The following is a 20,150-nucleotide window of genomic DNA, read 5'->3' as shown; positions in this document are numbered from 1 at the left end:
AGTGGAAAAAACAAGAAAAAATGCTGGATGTGTAAGTCTGGTGTTCAAAAGAGAAGCCTGAGCCAGAGATAGACATTCAGGAGTCATCAGCCCAGAAATGTCAGCTAAAGCTATGGGAATGGATGGGCTCACCTAGCAAGAGTCTAGAGAGAGCAGAGAAGTATGTAAAGACTAGACTACGGGAACAGCCAACATTTAAAAGGTGATGTTGCTGGACAAGCAAAGACCTGATTGAATGCCCTCCCTCATTTCCCAATCCCTGCATTATGCTAAGAAGGGGCTCAGCCTCTGTGTCTCTCTTTCTTCTGAGACATTTTCCAAAATCCTCCTTCCATATTTAGTGAAAGGGGATACTCAACATACTTGCTTTTTCTTTCCCCACCCAGCCTAAGCAAAAACTTTTGACTGTAAGAGGAATAAAGAAGCCTTTAGTATCTGTTCTGCACTGCTAATTCCATCAAAGATTTCTCATTATTCATGCCTGGCAGTCTAATTTTCTTCTTTTGCCTCTCCTAGCACGGTCATAGCCTTAATTATTGACCTTTTCACTCTCCTAACACCACCTCTTCCCCTCCTCTCAGTTCTTAGGGAGTTCTGCTCACAAGATTATCTGCTGGATCCTCATCTGGGCATAGAAGCTGTTTTCTGTGGACAAATCTCTCCCCCTTCAAATCTCTATCAGAAAAGTCAGAGATCTCTGTGCATCAAATGTTAAACTCAAACTGGACAGATCATGCTTCCAGTTTCTTTCCTTCCACCCTGTGGATTAACAGGTTTACAACCTTCACTGAGAAGATCACCAAATGCGCACAAGGTTGGAGTTCCCAAGGGCAATGTTACTCCTGCTCTCTTTCTCCTGCTCAGAATGTGGCAAGAGAGAGTATCACATTGTTGCATTTACAGAATGATGCATCTTGTTCTAGGGGCCATATTTTAAGAGACATGGACAAACTAACAGGCATTCAGAAAACAGACCACAATGGGGAAGAAAATCAAAGCCACACCAAGTAAGCAATGGTCAAAAGATTTAGAGATGTTCAGGCTAACGAGAATATTCTGGTACAGGGGTCAGGAAACTATGGCTCATGGGCCAAACCCAACTTGATGTGTGTTTTGTAAATAAAGTTTTATTGGAACTCAGCCACATCCATTTATTTATGTATTATCTGGCTGTTTCTCATGTTTTTTTTATGCTAGTGGCAGAGTTAAGTCGCTGTGACAGAGATCGTAAGGACTGCAAGTTCTGAAATATTTACTCTCTGGCTCATTACAAAAAAAGTGTGCCAACCCAGATCTGAAAAAGGAAGGTAATGAGAGAGGGAGGGAGAAAGGGAGAAAGGAGAAGAAGTGGAAATATGGCCGCATTCAAACACCTATTGTAAGAAATAGGAATTCAACTTGCTCAGTGTGGCCCAAGGTGTCAAACAAGGGGCAGGAGATTGAAGGTACGGGACGAGGGATCAGCTGAGTATGAGAACAAATTCTCCAACAGGCATGGAATTCACACCAGAATGCCTGCCTGGAGTAGTGAAGATGATGCTGGTGGATGTCCATATGTGGTAAGTGGACTGTGCTCTCCAGGGGTATGCAGGTTTAGATGGAGATTTTATTAAAGGAAGCATGCAAGCTGAAGGGGTTTTGAAAGGCAGAGTGAGGTTGGAGAAAGGGCTGTGGCCAGAGAGAGTGGAGAGGAGAAATTATGGAGAGGAAGGAGAAAGTGATGTGGCCATATAGCAAGGAACTTCATAAAAGTTCAGTTCTTCAGTACAATCTTCAGTTAAAGCACTATTTCATCAAGGCTTCTAGGATTGTATTTGTGGAGATTTAGAGGAGGGTGGTGGCATTGTCTTAAAGAAGTAGTACATAAGCCCCCAGAGAACAAGGTCCACTCCAGTTGAACCAACCCTTCTGGGTATGTCACAGATGCTAGGAGGCCATTTTGATCCTGCTAACCCTGAGGCCATGTGAGTCTTCGAAAACATGATCTAGAATAACACTAGCACTTATTTCAACACTTGATGTGAATCTTACTGAAGTAAAGCCACAAGAATACGTTTGTAAAATTTTTCTTTTATGTCAGATCCTTCTTAGGAATTCATAAGGCTCAACCACATGGCAGGAGGCAAAATAATTTCTGAGCTTTGAGATTTCCCTGAAGTGGTCCAAATCTGTGAAAACTTCATGAAATTGTCTAAACCCTCAGAATGTACAACACCAGAGTGACCTATAATATAAACTATGAACTTTGGGTGACTATAATGTGTTCATCAGTTGTAACAAATGTCCCACTCTAGTGGGGGATGTTGCTAGTGGGGGAGGCTGTACATGTGTGGGGGCAGGGAATGTGTGGGAAATCTCTATACCTTCCTCTCAATTTTGCTATGAATCTGAAACTGCTCTAAAAATTTAAGTCTCTAAAAAGATTTTCATAGAAGTTTCAAACAATAGGACATTAAGGAAATAAGTCAGCTCTGGATTGAATCCTATGAACTCATGGATCTTCAGCAGATGGGAAATGCAGACCCCAGTGCTCACACCCTCAAGAACTATTCCTACTGCACCCAAAACTAAGTAGCTTTAAGCCACATCAATTTATTATTTCTCATGATTCTATGAGTTGGCTGGTCATTTCCTCTGCTGGTTTCACCTGGGCTCACTTATGTGGCTGCATGCAGCTGGAGGCCCAGCTGCACTAGAAGGTTGACAATGGCCTCACACACATGCCTGGCAGATGATGCTGGCTATTGGTTAGGGACTTGGTTTTCCTCTACATGGCCTCTTATCCTCCAGAGCCCCTCTCCACACAGCCCCTTGAGCAGGAGAGCCAGGGCTTCCAAGAGAGCAAAAATAAGGGAAGCTACAAGGACTTTCAAGGCCTAGAACCAAAAGTCAGAGACCATCACCTCGGCCACATTCTACTGGTCAAAGCAAGTCACAGGCCAGCCCAGGTTCAAGAGGAAGGAAATGACTCCACTTCTTAATGGAAGGGTTCCCAAACACACTGCAAAAGAGCATTTGTGGGATGTTGCAATCATCTTTGGAAACTACCTACCACACACGCACACACACGCACACACACATGCACACACGTACACACACCCCTTTATATGCAGCCCTCCTTTGAGGTGCGTAACTGCCAGCCAGAACCTAAACTTAACAGTATGCAATGGAAGAAAGAAATTAGAATTCCTACATGCCAATTCTCAACTTCAGCCTTATCATAAGCAGTCCCCACCAGAGTTTATATCTCTTGAGAAACATTTTAATTGATCTTTGGATCCATCAATAAGGATTTGAATCCATAGCAACAGCCTGTGCACAGGAAGTGTTCAGTTCATATAGGTTTTTACTTTCTGCTGAATCATCCGGAGAGAACTACAGTGACACTTTATATATAAAAAGTTTCTTTAAGTCCCAATAATTACTAGGCTTAACAGGATGCATTCCTGATCCTTACATCACAGACATCTATTGTTTTTTCAGCCTACCACCACTCCCTTCTACTGAGACTTGTACCTCTTCCTACTCCAGCCATGTGGTTCTTAGTGGAGACTGCCAGGAGCTTATATGACCCTGCCCTCCGGTCACAGCTGATTGGCCCAGAGATCTAAATAGGCCAATCAGAGTTCTTCCCTTGGATTAATTTTCCTAACTGGAACTGGAAAATATAATCATTCTCTGTGATGACAGGAACTCTGGAATAAGGAAAAACAGGAGCTTTTGTGGTCATTTTCCTCACCTTATGGAGAAAACCAGTCCTGAGTGGAAGAAAATTAAGGTGATATGCAGACAAAGGCAGACACAGAGATAGAAAGAGAGATCTGGTGGTATGTGAGTCCCTGCTTGTGGAACCCAGCTGCATCCCTGCCTTTCTGCAGAATGATTTCAGTGACATGGGAAATCATGCCCTAAAAAACCTGTAGCAGATGCCATGCCCATAGCCCATAGTACTCATCATTCTAGCACTGCATACACTCAAGACTGAAACACCCCGTGTTGGCCTCCTTCGCTTCCTTGAATCACTTCCCCATACCCCTATTGGTGCTCCCTGGGATCACCTCCCAATAAACCACTTGCACCCCTATCCTTGTTTCAGGATCTGCTTCAGGGCAAAACCAGACTAAAACACGGTCCCTCTTCTTACCTAGACTAATAAAATGTGGGTTTTTGTGACTTGCAACCAAGAGTTCTACCTATTACCTCATTCTGGGATGATTCCCAAAATCTGTTTGGAATTCCTCATCTCCACTCCATTGACTATGTCATAAATACACAGATTTCTCTAAAAAGTTTAATGGTATTCTTTTCTTTCTTTCTTTTTTAGAGAAGGCGGGGGAAGGGACAGAGAGAGAGGGAGAGAATCTTTTTTTTTTTTTAAAGATTTATTTATTTATTTGAGAAAGCGAGAATGAGAGAGAGTACATGAGAGGGGGGAGGGTCAGAGGGAGAAGCAGGCTCCTCACTGAGCAGGGAGCCCAATGCGGGACTCGATCCCGGGACTCCAGGATCATGACCTGAGCTGAAGGCAGTCGCTTAACCAACTGAGCCACCCAGGCGCCCAAGGGAGAGAATCTTAAGCAGGATCTACACCCAGCATGGAGCCCAACATGGGGCTCCATCTCACAACCCTGAGATCATGACCTTAGCCAAAATCAAGAGTCAGATGATTAACCAACTGAGCCACCCCGTTGCCCCAAAAAGTTTAATGGCATTCTTGAAACTTAACAAAGTTTAATGGTATCCTTAAGTTTGACACAACACACTGCAATTCTATAACAGTTCCTGTGACTAATATATGAACCATGCAAAAGAAGGTTAAGAGTCAGAGATGACTGGACTTGCAAGAAAGAATGGCACAGTCAAGGCAAGATGGCAGAGGAGTAGGAGACCTGGATTTCGTCTCCTCTCAGGAATTCAGCTGGATAGGGATCAAACCATTCTGAACACCTACAAACCCAACAGGAGATCGAAGAAAGGAATAGCAACAACTCTCTGAACAGAAAAGCGACCACTTTCTGGAAGGTAGGACATGCGGAGAAGTGAATCCGAGGCGATATTCGGGAGGATAGATGGCGGGGGAGGGGCCTCCGTCGGCCGCTTCTGGCAAGTGATAGAGCCGCAGAGCACAAAATCGGAACTTTTAAAAGTCTGCTCCACCAAGGGACGTCACTCTGGTGGCTAAGCGGGGGGTGGAACCCTCCGGGACAGTGCGGTCTCAGGACCCTCGGGGTCACAGAAAGACCGGGGGTGCCTGAGTGTGGCAGAGCTCCCAGGTAACGGAGCAGGGAAGCTGGCTGCAGAGGCGGAGCCCAGGCGCAGGCTCTCAGCTCGGGGTTGCCATAAACTGTGATCCGCAGCACAGTCGGGCCACTGCTCCTCCAGCAGGGACCCAACAAGCGGCAGATCCGGGGAGACTCACCTTCCTCCCCCGGGAGGAGCTGCACAGGAGTGCACCGCAGGGATCTGCTGGGTTTGGAGACTCCACCCGGGGTTGGGTGCCAGAGATAGAAACGCGCGGTCACAGGCCGGGTGAGCACGGAATGCAGCCGGAGACCGGGGAGACGGGAGTGACTGACGGCTTTTCTCTGGGGGCTCACTGAGAAGCGGGGCCCCGAGTTCTCGGCTCCTCGAGAGAGGGCAGAGATTGGGAGGCCGCCATTTTCACTCTCGGCCTCCAAAGCTGTACGGAAAGCTCGCAGGGAACAAAAGCCCCTGAGAGCAAACCCGAGCAGATTACTTAGCCGGGAGGGGGCAAGGGTGGGGGAATTCCGACTCCGGCAGAGACATTTGGAAACCACGGCAACAGGCCCCTCCCCAGAAGATCAGCAAGAACAGCCAGCCAAGACCAAGTTTACCGATCAATGAGAACAGCAGAACTCTAGCGCTAGGGGGATACTACACATAGAATCCATGGCTTTTTTACCATGATTCTTTAGTCTTTCAAAGTTATTTTTTTTTTTAACTGTCTTTTTTTCTTTTTTTTCTTTTTGAATTTTTCTTTTTCCCTTTTTCAACCAACATCTTATCAATCCCTTTTTTTTAAAAAAAAAAACATTTTTATTTTTCATTTTTAGAGTCATATTCTATCCCTTCATAGTAGTTACCCGTATTTTTGGCTTATATATATAAGCTGTTCTCTCTTTAAAATTTTGAGATACTTTCTTCTAACAGATTAAAATATACCCTAAATCTCTAGTATATGGTGTTTTCTATTCCCCTGCCTGATCACATCCTCTCCCTTTTTTTTTTCTTTTTTCTTTTTTTAAATCCTCTTCTTTCTTTTTTCAAACAACTTCTTATCAATTCCTTTTATAAAATTTTTTATAATTTCCATCTTTACAGTCATATTCCATCCCTTCATCATATCAACCCTTATTTTTGTACATATATAAGTTTTTCTTTCTTTAAAATTTTGGGAGCCACTTTCTCCTAAAAGACCAAAATACACCCCAAATCTAGTGTGTGGCACTGATCTATATACCAGCCTGATCATATTTGATCACATTCTATTTTTGTTGTTGTTGTTGTTGTTGTTTTGTTTTGTTTGTTTTTGTTTTTATCTTTATCTTTTTCTTTTTCTTTTTTTCTCTCTTTCCCTTTCTTTTCCCACTGCTTCAGGTCTTTTCTGATTTGTTTAGAATATATTTTCTGGGGACGTTGTGACTCTGCTAGCATTTTGTTCTCTCATTAATCTATTCTCCTCTGCACAAAATGACAAGACGGAAAAAATCACCTCAACAAAAAGAACAAGAGGTAGTACCGACTGCCAGGGACCTACTCAATACAGACATTAGTACGATGTCAGATCTAGAGTTCAGAATCATCACTTTAAAGATACTAGCTGGGCTTGAAAAAAATATGGAAGTTATTAGAGAAACCCTTTCTGGAGAAGTAAAAGAACTAAAATCCAACCAAGTAGAAATCAAAAAGGCTATTAATGAGGTGCAATCAAAACTGGGGGCGCTAACTGCTAGAATAAATGAGGCAAAAGAGAGAATCAGTAATATAGAAGAGGAAATGATGGAAAATAAAGAAACTGAGAAAAAGAGAGATAAACAACTACTGGATCACGAGGGCAGAATTCGAGAGATAAGCGATACCATAAGACGAAACAACATTAGAATAATTGGGATCCCAGAAGAAGAAGAAAGAGAGAGAGGGGCAGAAGGTAGAATGGAGCAAATTATAGCAGAGAACTTCCCTAATTTGGGGAAGGAAACAGGCATCAAAATCCAGGAAGCACAGAGAACCCCTCTCAAAATCAATAAAAATAGGTCAACACCCCGACATCTAATAGTAAAACTTACGAGTCTCAGAGACAAAGAGAAAATCCTGAAAGCAGCTCGGGAGAAGAGATATGTAACCTACAATGGTAGAAACATTAGATTGGCAACAGACCTATCCACAGAGACCTGGCAGGCCAGAAAGGACTGGCAGGATATATTCAGAGCACTAAATGAGAAAAATATGCAGCCAAGAATACTATATCCAGCTAGGCTGTCATTGAAAATTGAAGGAGATAAAAAGCTTCCAGGACAAACAAAAACTAAAGGAATTTGCAAACACAAAACCAGCCCTACAGGAAATCTTGAAAGGGGTCCTCTAAGCAAAAAGAGAGCCTAAAAGCAACATAGACCAGAAAGGAACACAGACAATATATAGTAACAGTCACCTTACAGGCAATACAATGGCACTAAATTCCTATCTTTCAATAGTTACCCTGAATGTCTGGGGCGCCTGGGTGGCTCAGTCGTTAAGCGTCTGCCTTCGGCTCAGGTCATGATCCCAGGGTCCTGGGATCGAGCCCCACATCGGGCTCCCTGCTCAGCGGGAAGCCTGCTTCTCCCTCTCCCACTCCCTCTGCTTGTGTTCCCTCTCTCGCTGTGTCTCTCTGTCAAATAAATAAAATCTTTAAAAAAATAAATAAATAAATAAATAGTTACCCTGAATGTAAATGGGCTAAATGCCCCAATCAAAAGACACAGGCTATCAGACTGGATTAAAAAACAAGACCCATCGATATGCTGTCTGCAAGAGACTCATTTTAGAACCAAAGACACCCCCAGATTGAAAGTGAGGGGGTGGAAAACCATTTACCATGCTAATGGACACCAAAAGAAAGCTGGGGTGGCAATCCTTATATCAGACAAATTAGATTTTCTTTTTTTTTTAAAGATTTTTTATTTATTTATTTGACAGAGACATAGCGAGAGCAGGAACACAAGCAGGGGGAGTGGGAGAGGGCGAAGCAGGCTTCCTGCTGAGCAGGGAGCCCGATGTGGGACTCGATCCCAGGACCCTGGGATCATGACCTGAGCGGAAGGCAGACGCTTAACGACTGAGCCACCCAGGCGCCCAGACAAATTAGATTTTCAACCAAAGACTGTAATAAGAGATGAGGAAGGACATTATATCCTACTTAAAGGATCTATCCAACAAGAAGATCTAACAATTGTAAATATCTATGCCCCTAACATGGGAGCAGCCAATTATACAAGGCAATTAATAACAAAAGCAAAGAAACACATCGACAATAATACAATAATAGCGGGGGACTTTACCACCCCCCTCACTGAAATGGACAGATCGTCTAAGCAAAAGATCAACAAGGAAATAAAGACTTTAAATGACACACTGGACCAAATGGACTTCACAGACCTATTCAGAACATTCCACCCCAAAGCAACGGAATACACATTCTTCTCTAGTGCCCATGGAACATTCTCCAGAATAGATCACATCCTAGGTCATAAATCAGGTCTCAACCGGTACCAAAAGATTGGGATCATTCCCTGCCTATTTTAGACCACAATGCTTTGAAACTAGAACTCAATCACAAGAGGAAAGTCGGAAAGAACTCAAATACATGGAGGCTAAAGAGCATCCTACTGAAGAATGAATGGGGCAACCAGGAAATTAAAGAAGAATTAAAAAAATACATGGAAACCAATGAAAATGAAAACACAACTATTCAAAATCTTTGGGATGCACAAAGGCAGTCCTAAGAGGAAAGTATATAGCAATACAAGCCTTTCTCAAGAAACAAGAAAGGTCTCAAGTACACAACCTAACCCTACACCTAAAGGAGCTGGAGAAAGAACAGCAAATAATGCCTAAACCCAGCAGGAGAAGAGAAATAATAAAGATCAGAGCAGAAATCAATGAAATAGAAACTAAAAGAACAGTAGAACAGATCAACGAAACTAGGAGCTGGTTCTTTGAAAGAATGAACAAGATTGATAAACCCCTGGCCAGACTTATCAAAAAGAGAAGAGAAATGACCCAAATCAACAAAATCATGAATGAAAGAGGAGAGATCACAACCAACACCAAAGAAATACAAACAATTATAAGAACATATTGTGAGCAACTCTATGCCAGCAAATTTGATAACCTGGAAGAAATGGAGGCATTCCTAGAGATGTATCAACTACCAAAACTGAACCAGGATGAAATAGAAAACCTGAACAGACCTATAACCACTAAGGAAATTGAAGCAGTCATCAAAAATCTCCCAAAAAACAAAAGCCCAGGGCCAGATGGCTTCCCAGGGGAATTCTACCAAACATTTCAAGAAGAATTAATACCTATTCTTCTGAAACTGTTCCAAAAAATAGAAATGGAAGGAAAACTTCCAAACTCATTTTATGAGGCCAGCATTACCTTGATCCCAAAACCAGACAAAGACCCCATCAAAAAGGAGAATTACAGACCAATATCCCTGATGAACATGGAGGCAAAAATTCTCACCAAAATACTAGCCAATAGGATCCAACAGTACATTAAAAGGATTATTCACCATGACCAAGTGGGATTTATCCCTGGGCTGCAAGGTTGGTTCAACATCCGCAAATCAATCAATGTGATACAATACATTAACAAAAGAAAGAACAAGATCATATGATCCTCTCAATAGATGCAGAAAAAGCTTTTGACAAAGTACAGCATCCTTTCTTGATCAAAACTCTTCAGAGTATAGGGATCAAGGGTACATACCTCAATATCATAAAAGCCATCTATGAAAAACCTACAGCAAATATCATTCTCAATGGGGAAAAACTGAGAGCTTTCCCCCTAAGGTCAGGAACGCGGCAGGGATGTCCACTATCACCACTGCTATTCAACATAGTATTGGAAGTCCTAGCCACAGCAATCAGACAACAAAAAGAAATCAAAGGCATCCAAATCAGCAAAGAAGAAGTCAAACTCTCACTCTTTGCAGATGATATGATACTTTATGTGGAAAACCCCAAAGACTCCACCCCAAAACTGCTAGAACTCATACAGGAATTCAGTAAAGTGGCAGGATATAAAATCAATGCACAGAAGTCAGTGGCATTCCTATACACCAACAACAAGACAGAAGAAAGAGAAATGAAGGAGTGAATCCATGTACAATTGCACCCAAAACCATAAGATACCTAGGAATAAATCTAACCAAAGAGACAAAGGATCTGTACTCAGAAAACTATAAAATACTCATGAAAGAAATTGAGGAAGACACAAAGAAATGGAAAAACATTCCATACTCATGGATTGGAAGAACAAATATTGTGAAGATGTCAATGCTACCTAGAGCAATCTACACATTCAATGCAATCCCCATCAAAATACCATCCACTTTTTTCAAAGAAATGGAACAAATAATCCTAAAATTTGTATGGAACCAGAAAAGACCCCGCATAGCCAGAGGAATGTTGAAAAAGAAAAGCAAAGCGGGCGGCATCACAATTCTGGACTTCCAGCTCTATTACAAAGCTGTCATCATCAAGACAGCATGGTACTGGCACAAAAACAGACACATAGATCAATGGAACAGAATAGAGAGCCCAGAAATGGACCCTCAACTCTATGGTCAACTCATCTTTGACAAAGCAGGAAAGAATGTCCAATGGAACAAAGACAGTCTCTTCAACAAATGGTGTTGGGAAAATTGGACAGCCACATGCAGAAGAATGAAACTGGACCATTTCCTTACACCACACACAAAAATAGACTCCAAATGGTTGAAAGACCTCAATGTGAGACAGGAGTTCATCAAAATCCTAAAGGAGAACACAGGCAGCAGCCTCTTTGACCTCAGCCGCAGCAACTTCTTCCTAGAAACATCACCAAAGGCAAGGGAAGCAAGGGCAAAAATGAACTATTGGGACTTCATCAAGATAAAAAGCTTTTGCAAAGCAAAGGAAACAGTCAACAAAACCAAAAGACAACCGACAGAATGGGAGAAGATATTTGCAAATGACATATCAGATAAAGGGCTAGTATCCAAAATCTATAAAGAACTCATCAAACTCAACACCCAAAGAACAAAGAATCCAATCAAGAAATGGGCAGAAGACATGAACAGACATTTTTCCAAAGAAGACATCCAAATGGCCAACAGACACATGAAAAAGTGCTCAATATCGCTCGGCATCAGGGAAATCCAAATCAAAACCTCAATGAGATACCACCTCACACCAGTCAGAATGGCCAAAATTAACAAGTCAGGAAACGACAGATGTTGGCGGGGATGCGGAGAAAGGGGAACCCTCCTACACTGTTGGTGGGAATGCAAGCTGGTGCAGCCACTCTGGAAAACAGTATGGAGGTTCCTCAAAAGGTTGAAAATAGAGCTACCCTATGATCCAGCAATTGCACTACTGGGTATTTACCCCAAAGATACAAAAGTAGGGATCCGAAGGGGTACGTGCACCCCGATGTTTATAGCAGCAATGTCCACAATAGCCAAACTGTGGAAAGAGCCAAGATGTCCATCGACAGATGAATGGATAAAGAAGATGTGGTATATATATACCATGGAATATTATGCAGCCATCAAAAGGAATGAGATCTTGCCTTCTGCAACGACGTGGATGGAACTGGAGGGTATTATGTTGAGTGAAATAAGTCAAACAGAGAAAGACATGTATCATATGATCTCACTGATATGAGGAATTCTTAATTGTAGGAAACAAACTGAGGGTTGCTGGAGTGGGGGGTAGGGTGGGAGGGATGGGGTGACTGGGTGATAGACACTGGGGAGGGTATGTGCTCTGGTACGCGCTGTGAATTGTGCAAGACTGTTGAATCTCAGATCTGTACCTCTGAAACAAGTAATGCAATATATGTTAAGAAAAAAAAAAAAAGAAGAGAAGAAGGTAGCGGGAGGGGAAGAATGAAGCGGGGGAAATCGGAGGGGTAGACGAAACATGAGAGACGATGGACTCTGAAAAACAAACAGGGTTCGAGAGGGGAGGGGGGTGGGAGGATGGGTTAGCCTGGTGGTGGGTATTGAGGAGGGCAAATTCTGCATGGAGCACTGGGTGTTATGCACAAACAATGAATCATGGAACACTTCATCTAAAACTAATGATGTAATGTATGGTGATTAACATAAGAATAAAAAAAATTTTAATATATAAAAAAAAAAAGAATGGCACAGTCAAGATGGCATGGCTGGAAGATTCTTCTGGAACTGAGACCTTCAAGCCTCATGTCCCACAGCTGAGTACTAGGACAGCTTGAAAACATAATGGCAGTAAGAGATTTACTCTCTCCTCCATATTTCATCCACCACCCCATCCAAAGTGCTCAATAAATATTTGATAAACAAATGATGAATTTATGCCTTCCAAACCAAAACTTACCAAAAGAAACCAAGGCACATTACAATGCTGCAACCATAAGCATCACAGTGACCATAATGAAAATTTTCTCTAGCCAACCACCTCCACCAAATTCTGCTGATTACATGAAATGTGGCACTTCGGGGATGTTTCAGTGGACATGGAAGACTGTTTGTTGCAGGACAGCTATTTTTTCTGTGCTTCCAGAATATAGAGATATGTATAGATTGTCCCAAAAAGGGCCTAACTGATTACAATTATATAATTGTATATAATTCCCAAAGGGCCAAACCACTTAGTACAAGTATTCCAGTTCCCTTGGAGAATCTACACACCAGGTACTCAAGATTCTTTCCTTGGACAGGCCCAATTCTGGGATCAACAGCAACTCTGCTCTGGGTCTGGCTTTCTCAAGAGTAATAATCACTGTTCATTGCCACCAAGGGTATCCAAGGACACAAACTAAAGATAATAATGCTTTATTGCCCCTCAATCATCTGTCCCTCCCACATGCTGGAACGCAAAGGAATACCAAGTCAAATTTGTCCAAGCACAAAATAGCATCATTGGCATCATCAGATCAAATGACAAAATTTTCAGTGGCAATTTATCATCATACTACAAGTAACCAACCACTGTTAAGCACTTACACTGCTAGGGACCAATGTAAATACTTTACCTGCTGCATTAGCCAGGACAGACTGGGTTATGCCACAGTAACAAATGAACCCCAAAATCTTAATGGCTTGGCAACAAATGACTTCCCATACTCCATTCCACCATGGATTGGCTGGGGACTATGTTCCATATGGTCACTCAGAGACCCAGACTGATGGAAAGCCTACCATCTTTTTTTTTTTAAGATTTTATTTATTTATTAGAGAGACAGCATGAGAGGGGGGAGGGTCAGAGGGAGAAGCAGACTCCCCGCCAAGCAGAGAGCCAGATGCGTGAATCAATCCTGGGACTCCAGGATCATGATATAATTGTATATCAATTTCAAGCTGTCCTAGTACTCAGCTGTGGGACATGAGGCTTGAGGGTCTCAGTTCCAGAAGTTGCTTAACCAACTGAGCCACCTAGGCACCCGAAAGCCTACCATCTTAACACAAGACTTCCAGTTAATGGGGTGGCAGGTGATGAGAGAGTGAAATAGTTAGGTACCAGCCCTAGACAGCTGTAGGCTGGAAGTGATGCATGTGGCTTCCACTCACAGCACATTGGCTGTAATTACAAAGGGGCTGGGAAATGAGGGGGAGAACATGGATATCCCATGAGCAGTAAACATTCCTACCAATGTACAACATCTCATCAAAGTCTTATAACCTTAGAAAATATATCACTATTCCTTTTTACAGAGGAGAAAACAGAGACATACAGAGGTTAAGGGACTTGTGCCAAGGTGTCATAGATAGTAAGTGGCAGAGTGAAGATGTGAATCCAAGCTTCAAAACATGCTCAACCTGGAAAGCTTCAAAACACACTCAATCGCAATGCTGCATACTCATCACAAAATTCTATGAAAATCCCTCAAATAGCAAAACATATGCTAATTAATAGGAGAAGCCAAGTTATACAGATCCAAAATAGAGCTCCCCTGGCACACCACTTATTCACCCCAAAGATTCAACCTAAGCAAAAACCTGGAACAGAATTCCAGGCAATTTCAGCAAGGGGGAAACAGGTTCTCCATCTGGGTCTGATATGCAGCCTTCAGTACACCCAGGTCAAGACAAAAATCTTCCAAAAACTTCCCCTGAATACCTGAGCAAACCTTCAACTCCTGTCAGTTGATGACCTCTTTATACAAGGCATAGATCTTTCTAAAAGTGCAAAGGTAAATGTCATCCATGTACCTGCAGGAAGAGGCCGGAGGCAGATGTTGTCATATCCAGATGAGTGGCTGAATGACAGTGCTTCCAACAGGTTAATTCCTCCCAGCCTATAAAACTCAAGCCTAGCACCACCCCTACCCAGCTTCTCCAGGTTGGACCCTCTACCTCTGCTCCCACATCACTTCCCATGCACACCTCCAGCAGGGCCCTTCCATTGCATGTAACACTTTACTTGTCTGCCTGTCCCCTGGACTCTGAGCCACCCACAGGCAACCTCTGCATTTATATTTCTGTATCTCTTACACCTAGGACATAGTACGTGCTCATTTTTTTGCAGATCCTTAAAAGTATTCAAAGCAATTTGTGTCCTTGGGGAATTTAACACACCCTCCCATGCCCAGCAAATATGTGGCCAAGTATGAAAACTACAGTCTCAGATCTGCTGTGTGACCATGAAGTGGTTCCACAGCCTCTCTGAGCTGTTTACTTAGCTACTAAGTAAAAACCACCTCATAGATATATTGCAAAAATTAAGTGAAAAGCAGAGGGTATTCCAACAAATATTCATAGCAGCACTATTCACAATAGCCAAAAGATGGAGAAAAAAAAAATGTTGCTCAGCTGGTGAATGGATATATAAAATGTGGCATATCCACACCATAGAATACTAATAAGCTATGAAAAAGGATGAAATGTTGATGCATACTACAACATGGATGAACCTTGAAAACATTATGCTCAGTGAAAGAATCCAAACACAAAAGGCCACATACTTTATGATTCCATGTATATGAAATGTCCAGAGGAGATAAACCCAAGCAGACAAAAAGCAGATTAGTGGTTACCAGAGACTGGGTAAGGGAGGGATGAGGAGTAACTGTTAATGGGTATAGGACTTCCTTTTGAGGGGATGAAAAAGTTCTGGAACTAGATAGAGGTAATAGTTGCACAACATTGTGAATACACTAAATGTCACTGAATTTGTACACTTCCAAATGGTTAAAATGGTAAATCTTATCTTATGTGTATCTAGCCACAGTGACTTCTTTAAATTCTCATGGGAAATTTCCAACCCAATAACCTACCTTGGATTTTTTTTTTTTAATTAAATGGAATAGATAATGTGTATATAGTTCCTGGCCCTCTCAGGCCCTCAATCCATGGTGGTTGCTTTCAGAGTCATAATGAACAATAATCTGTTCTCCCTATAAAAACAGAATATACTGAGCAAAGGAAAGCACCAGTCTAATTTGTTCCTCAAATCTTCACAATAGTGGAATTGATACAAAGTCCAAAATATTTCACATGGTTTGACTTTTTTTATCATGGTAAAATATGCACAACACAAAATTTACCACTTTTACCATTTTAGAGTCTACAGTTCAATGGCATTAAATGCGTTCACAATGTTGTGCAACCATCACCACCATCCATTTCCAGAACTTTTCATCACATAAAACATGACATCTTGTTACACTCCAGGTGTTTCGATCCACAACACAGCTCAGGCACAATTATCAATTTGGACTTTGTTCAACCACAGATAAAAAAGGGAGAAAATGGGAGCAGGCCCATGAACTCTGTGATGTGTGGTGCTCGCGGCATGACAGCACTCGGGGTCCTCACACTGCTGCTGCCCGCCCTGCTGGGCTGGGCCAGCTGCCACCCTGTCCCCGGGAGGAAGAATTTCAACAAGCTGCTGCTGATCTCCTTCGATGGCTTCCGCTGGAACTACGACCAGGATGTGGACACCCCCAACATGGACCGCCTGGCCCGGGAGGGCGTGAAGGCCAAGTACCTAACGCCACCCTTTGTGACAATGACCTCCCCATCCCACTTCACCACCATCTCCGGTAAGTTCCGCTCTGCAGCCAGTCCACCAATGCTAGTGGAAGCCCCCAGTGTCTGTCATTCCCTGAAATAGAGCCCATTCTCAGTGAGCTCTTGGGAGACTGAGGCAGTTCATGCAACTGGAAGAAGCACTAGCTTAGAATATTCTGGTTTCTAAAACCCCACTGGCTTCAGGGCACTAGCCTGCAGACACAATCAGGACCACAGCTACAGCCTCTCCAGCCCCTGTTCCCTGCTCCCCAGGCCCACCCACCCTCCACCCTGCCTTACATACAGTGGCTGGTGATCTTTTCCAAAACTAAATCATTAAAAGAACTTTATAAAAATAATAAAACATTAAACTTTAAAGAACTAGATTAGATTAGATGACTCCCTGGCTTATTATTGAAGAGTTGGAGGGACACCAATGCTCTATGGGTCTTTTGGGGGGGGGGGTTGGTTTTTAAACATTATATTTATTTATTTGAGAGAAGGAAAGCATGAGCGGGGTAGAGGGACAGAGGGAAAGGGAGAAGCAGACTCCCTGCTGAGCTGGGATCCCGACATTGGGCTTGATCCCAGGACCCCGGGTTCATGACCTGACCTGAAGGTAGACATTTAACCAACTGAGCCACCCAGGTGCCCCATCAATGTGTTCTTTGAAAAGAATTCAAATCTTATCTTTCTGTGGCCCAGAAAGTCCCATGACCTGGACCCTGACCCACTCTCTCCTGGCCTCTCTCACCTCTCTTCCCCTCACAGAGTTCTCTCCAGATCACAAAGGCCACCTGCCTGTGTCTCCACCCAGCCCCCACCTGCCTCAGGGCCTTCCCCCTTGCCAGTCTCCCCAGATCACCTGGAGCATGTAGTCAGGTGAGACAGGGGAGACAGACATTAGACAAGTAAATACACTAATAGATCTCATTACAACTAGGAGAGGCACTGAGAAGGAAGAGGAGAGTTTCTCCAGGAGAAGACAGCAAGGGCAAATTGACTTGAAATTGGAGGCAGGGAAAGGCTGAAATGGGACGGTTGAACTGAGAACTGAAAGAGACCCTCAGGAGACAAAGAGGAAGAAAAAGTATTCTAGGCAGAGGGAAGGGCACGTTCAAGGTCTCTGTAAGAGAAAAGAATGTGGTTGTTCCAGAATCCCAGTTGCCAAAATGCAAAGGATTTCACTATAGTAAGAATAAGAATAGCTTCCATTCCTCCAACATAGGCCTGAAGCCGGGCATGTGCTAGGTGCTCTGGCTTTGATATCTCCAATACAAAAATACTGCAAAGCAAGTGCTGTCCCCATTCCACAGATGAGAAAACTAAAGCTCAAAAAAGGCTGAGTACTCATCAGTCACTGGGCCAAGAAGTGGGCAAGGGGGAAGCCAGGTTTGGAACGAGTGTGTCCCTGGCCACACAGAACTGGTTCTGCCCAGCTATGAGCCTGGGATCCACAGACCCCTCTCATGGGGTAGGGAGTGGTGCCTGGCAGCATGAGCCTCACCCCTACCCAGAGAACCACTCCCTTGGGGTCCAAGGCAGCTCCAGGAGCCTCTGAAATGATACACAAACTGCTGGTACCTCTTTGGGGAGAGGGTTTTATCACTTCCATCAGACTCTCAAGGGGGCCCTTGAATCAGAACCTTAAAAAATAAAGCTGAACAACCACTCAGAGGGAGATTTGCTGACAGAGATTTTCCTACATGTAAACTCTTTGAGAGGCAAGTCATTTGGGAACTATTAGTGCCAGGAAACAGGAACTAAATAGCCCTTTTCTGGAGAAAGCGAATGCTACTTCCCAGTGGCATTAACTTCATAACATTTAAAAGATCTCCCATGGGCAGATTCTGGATCCCTGAACACTGAGAATATGATGGGCACAAAATATTATAAGGCATGCCCACCTTTTATTTATTCCCAGAAGGTTTCCAATGAGAAGATATAAACAGTAAGAGCAAATTTTAAAAATTATAAAATCACTGCAACTCCTCTTCTACATTCATTGCCAGTGGGGAATGGAAATGGGTACAGTTTCAATGCAGAGTAATTTTGCAACAACCAATACAATCAGGAACATACAAATTTTCTTATTTGGCAATTCCACTTGTAGGACTTTATCCTACAGATATGTATCTGTGGGTGGAAAACGATATACACTGTACATACAAAGTTATTCATTGCATTGGCATTTGTAACTACAGGAAAAATAGAAACAACCTAACTAGCCACCCAGAGGGGAATGGCTAAATAAAATACCAGACATCCATAGAATGGCATAATCTGTTACTGTTAAAAGGAAAAATGAGGTAGTTCTTTGTGCCCTGACAGGAAGCTATCTCCAAAATGGATTAAGTGACAAAAGCAAAATGCAAAGAATGTGTATATATATGTGTTCATATAATATAAATGTATACATATGTGCATACAATTACTTATAGATGTATAGAGGACCTCTGGATAAATAAACAAGAAATTGGCAATACTGGTTCCTCCAGGGAGGGCAGGGGGTGGGAGACTTTGAATTGTACCCCCTGTGTACTTTTTAGATCTTGGACCATGTGAAATGTATTGCCTATAAATAACAAAATAATCTTTTTAATTCACCCACTGTGGAAAAACCATGTTCTTTTGAACCCTCTCTTTATAACCAGACCTGTCATTTATTGAGCAGGTGAACATTCACTCTGCTTCAACTTTAAAAAATGTTTTCCAACCGCAGCACTATTGACATTTGGGACCAGATTTTTCTCTCGTGGGGCAGGGGGGACTTTACGTGCACTGTGGAATGCTGAGCAGCATCCCTGACCTGTAAACCCACTAGATGCCAGGAGCACCCCCTCCTCCCAATGTGACAACCAAAAATGTCTCCAGACATTGCCCAATGTCTGCTTGGGGAGCAAACTGGCCCCCAGCTGAAAACTCCTGCCTTGAATGGTGGAACCTAATACCTGGCTTATGAAAATGCTAAGCAGGTACCATCATCATCAGATCCTTCAATTCTTGTAATGGTGATATGAAGTCTGGACAGTTACCCTCTTTACAGGTGAGATATCCGAGGTTCAAAGATGTACAAATCTTTTCTGAGACAGAAGTAAGAAGTAAAATTCAGCCCTGGATGGTTACAGACACTGATTCCTCAATCCCTGCCCTCCAGCATGACTACGACCCACCAGTGTCTTTGATTCTAATTAAATAATCATTCCAAACCCCTCTGAATGTTGCCCATCCTCAGAGCTTCCAGGAAACAAATATATATCCTCAATATGTTGTATTAATGAAACAGAGGCCACCCCAGGCCCAACAAAACCCCCAGCATTTGTCTTCATGAGCTGGGTTCAAGCAGACCTCTGTCTGACTCCAATGTGGGAAAGAATCATCCATAATAGAAAAAATAATGAATAAAATTCGTGCTGTCAGCACCCAAAGACCTCATCAGATTCCAGGGTGTAGGCCTGACACAAAATATGATAAACGGGCTCTCTTAGCTCAACAACTAATTATTGGTGTTCTTATGAACACCTCTGGGCAATTTAACAGGGAAGAGAGGTGATGAGAAGGAACCTGTCGTACTGTTTCATATCTGAGCTGCATACGACACACGGCTCGAACACAGGCTCAGGTCCAAGAAGCCATGTGGCCACTCCTCTGAGCTTCCTAGACACAGTTTAAAGGGCAGGGGCCAGGTCAAGGCCAGGAGAAGCCATGTCCCAGGCACAAGGATCCATGAGCAAGCTTCCCTAAGACAGCTGACTTAGCTGCCCAGGGTCAGAACTCTGGGCCTCCTAGAGCATCTGCTGCCCTCATCTGGGCAGCAGGGCCTCCTCATGCTTGGGGGCTATCAGGTGTGTGGATATCTCAGCCGTCACCCTAGAGCCACGGT

The 20,150-nt window shown here is 43.1% G+C and overlaps 1 protein-coding gene across 1 annotated transcript in view; it reads left to right on the top strand.

The window, feature by feature from the left end:
• Positions 1-16,049: 16,049 nt before the first annotated feature.
• The window catches only part of LOC110587824 (ectonucleotide pyrophosphatase/phosphodiesterase family member 7-like), a 30,493-nt gene continuing 26,392 nt past the window's right edge, over positions 16,050-20,150 (top strand). The window contains exon 1 of the mRNA XM_021698016.1: positions 16,050-16,299. Within this exon, the coding sequence (XP_021553691.1) occupies positions 16,050-16,299 (250 nt within the window). The remainder of the gene's footprint in view (positions 16,300-20,150) is intronic.

This window comes from Neomonachus schauinslandi, chromosome 5 (assembly GCF_002201575.2).
Source record: "Neomonachus schauinslandi chromosome 5, ASM220157v2, whole genome shotgun sequence".
Classification (NCBI taxonomy): Eukaryota; Metazoa; Chordata; class Mammalia; order Carnivora; family Phocidae; genus Neomonachus; species Neomonachus schauinslandi.
The sequence above is the reverse complement of the archived record's forward strand: the minus strand, read 5'-3'. Positions and strand labels throughout refer to the sequence as shown.